The sequence below is a fragment of the Naegleria gruberi genome, assembly GCF_000004985.1.
Source record: "Naegleria gruberi genomic scaffold NAEGRscaffold_755, whole genome shotgun sequence".
Classification (NCBI taxonomy): domain Eukaryota; phylum Heterolobosea; class Eutetramitea; order Acrasida; family Naegleriidae; genus Naegleria; species Naegleria gruberi.
This window is the reverse complement of record NW_003162859.1, coordinates 1-1,889: the sequence shown is the minus strand read 5'-3', so window position 1 is coordinate 1,889 and position 1,889 is coordinate 1. Positions and strand designations below refer to the sequence as shown.

Here is a 1,889-nt window from a genome sequence, read left to right as displayed (position 1 = left end):
ATTTCTGGCTGGGGTATCCCAGGAAAGAGTTTCTTAAAGAAATCTTTCCTGGAAAATCCAGTAAGCAAAATAAAAACGGAAGCAATACTTCCTTAATAGTTTTGAGTCCGAAGCTAATTGCACAGTTTTGAACCTCAAAGACATCGAAAGAATATTCACAGTAAACTCAACAAAGACGTATCTTGCATTCATAAAAAATATCAATTTTATGAGTAGCTTATTTTCGGAGTGGTTCTTCATCTTCCCACTCCAAGAATTGAACCTCATCATCTATACATCATCAATATAATAGTAATGATAGTAGTTTTATGTGGAAGTTTATCGTTATGGAATTAGATAGTAATTTTGATATAGGAAAAATTCAAGTTGGTGAATCATCATCAGAACACACACCAACCATCATCATTAATTTTTACCTACAGAATAGTATTTGTAGACTTTAATTTGAGAATAGTATTATTTTGACAAAAGTTAATTTTTCACTAAATTGGCCAATATCTTCCGATGTACTAGACCATTATCAGAAATTCAAATGTGGGATTATTTGTAATACCTATCATATGAAAACAAAATTCCAATCTATGAAACTCGAATATGTATTGCTATATACTATGTATATATTCAAAATATACATTGACCATATTTCAACATGTACTTCATCATCAACCAAACTTTCTTCGAATAGTACCATTCAAATACTTCATCAACAACACTCCGAATAATAATTTTTGGATATTTGGAGTTTTCACCTTGTTGGTGGTGTATTCATCATTCACCATATATTTTCATCATGATGATTGAATTTCAACAACATAGTATCATTAGGGATGTCTAATATCACCATCAAGAGTTGGAATTTTTCCACTTAGTATTCATAGAGTTGTGGAATTTTCACTTCATCATATCTTTTATCATCAATATCATCAGCAAGTCCACTTCCGATCATTAAGGTAAATATCTTAATGGTCATCATCATCACACCATCAATAAAATTCACTAATGGTGAATTTTCCAACAAGGTAATTTCAAGGTCGTAAATCTTGCTGATTTTCCACCTTGAATTATTTCAATAATTAATTAAAATTATATTTTTATTATTAGCATTGTGTTTTCTTGTAGCAACATCTGTTTTATGTATTCTCCACTTGATTTCATCAAATAAAATAGTAAATTAGTACATGATGTCTTTTCCTAATATCATTGGTTTGCTGCTTCAGAACAAAAAATTACAAATTAAGGTGGATTCTTCACATACAGTCACTTTTGCCATTATGGTAATAAACCAACTCAAATAAGGATGAATCAATATTGTTTACTGGAATTTCCAGGAAACATTTTTCAGCGAAACTTTCCTCGAAAGACCAGAGGAAAAATCTTTCCGGCTACATTCTCATTGTTCATACATGAGTATCCAATATTTAAATAGGTGAGTTTACTTAGCTCACTCAAATACGTAGCGTTACCGATTTCATTTCCATTTAAATCGAGGGATGTCAGGTTTTTCAATTTGGTTAATTCTCTGGTATTCTCAAAATTTAAATAATTACAACCGATATTGAGATGAGTTAGTTGAGTCATACCACATATTAATTCAACTCCCTGTGGACTAATCGTTGGGTTATCTTCAATCTCTAATTCGACAAGTTGTTTGAGCTCACTTATGAATTTAACACCTTTATCAGAAATGTAATTCTCATTTACATTGAGGTGTGTAAGATTTTCGAGTTTGCCAATATATTTAACACTTTTGTCATCCATATCACAATAACGAACATTCAAGTATTTCAAATTCTTCAATCTACTGATATGAATCAGATCTTGTTCGGTCGTAGTGTTACTGTATAGGTCGAGACAAGTTAATTTCATTGAACTAAACACTCCAAAATGAG

The 1,889-nt window shown here is 30.9% G+C and overlaps 1 protein-coding gene across 1 annotated transcript; it reads right to left on the bottom strand.

The window, feature by feature from the left end:
- Nucleotides 1-1,338: 1,338 nt before the first annotated feature.
- Nucleotides 1,339-1,866, bottom strand: NAEGRDRAFT_76977 (uncharacterized protein; the record flags this gene model as incomplete). The annotated part of the gene is made up of 1 exon (XM_002668066.1): nucleotides 1,339-1,866. The coding sequence occupies one exon, from the start codon at nucleotides 1,864-1,866 to the stop codon at nucleotides 1,339-1,341; it is 528 nt and encodes a 175-aa protein (XP_002668112.1).
- Between the last annotated feature and the right edge of the window lie 23 nt (nucleotides 1,867-1,889).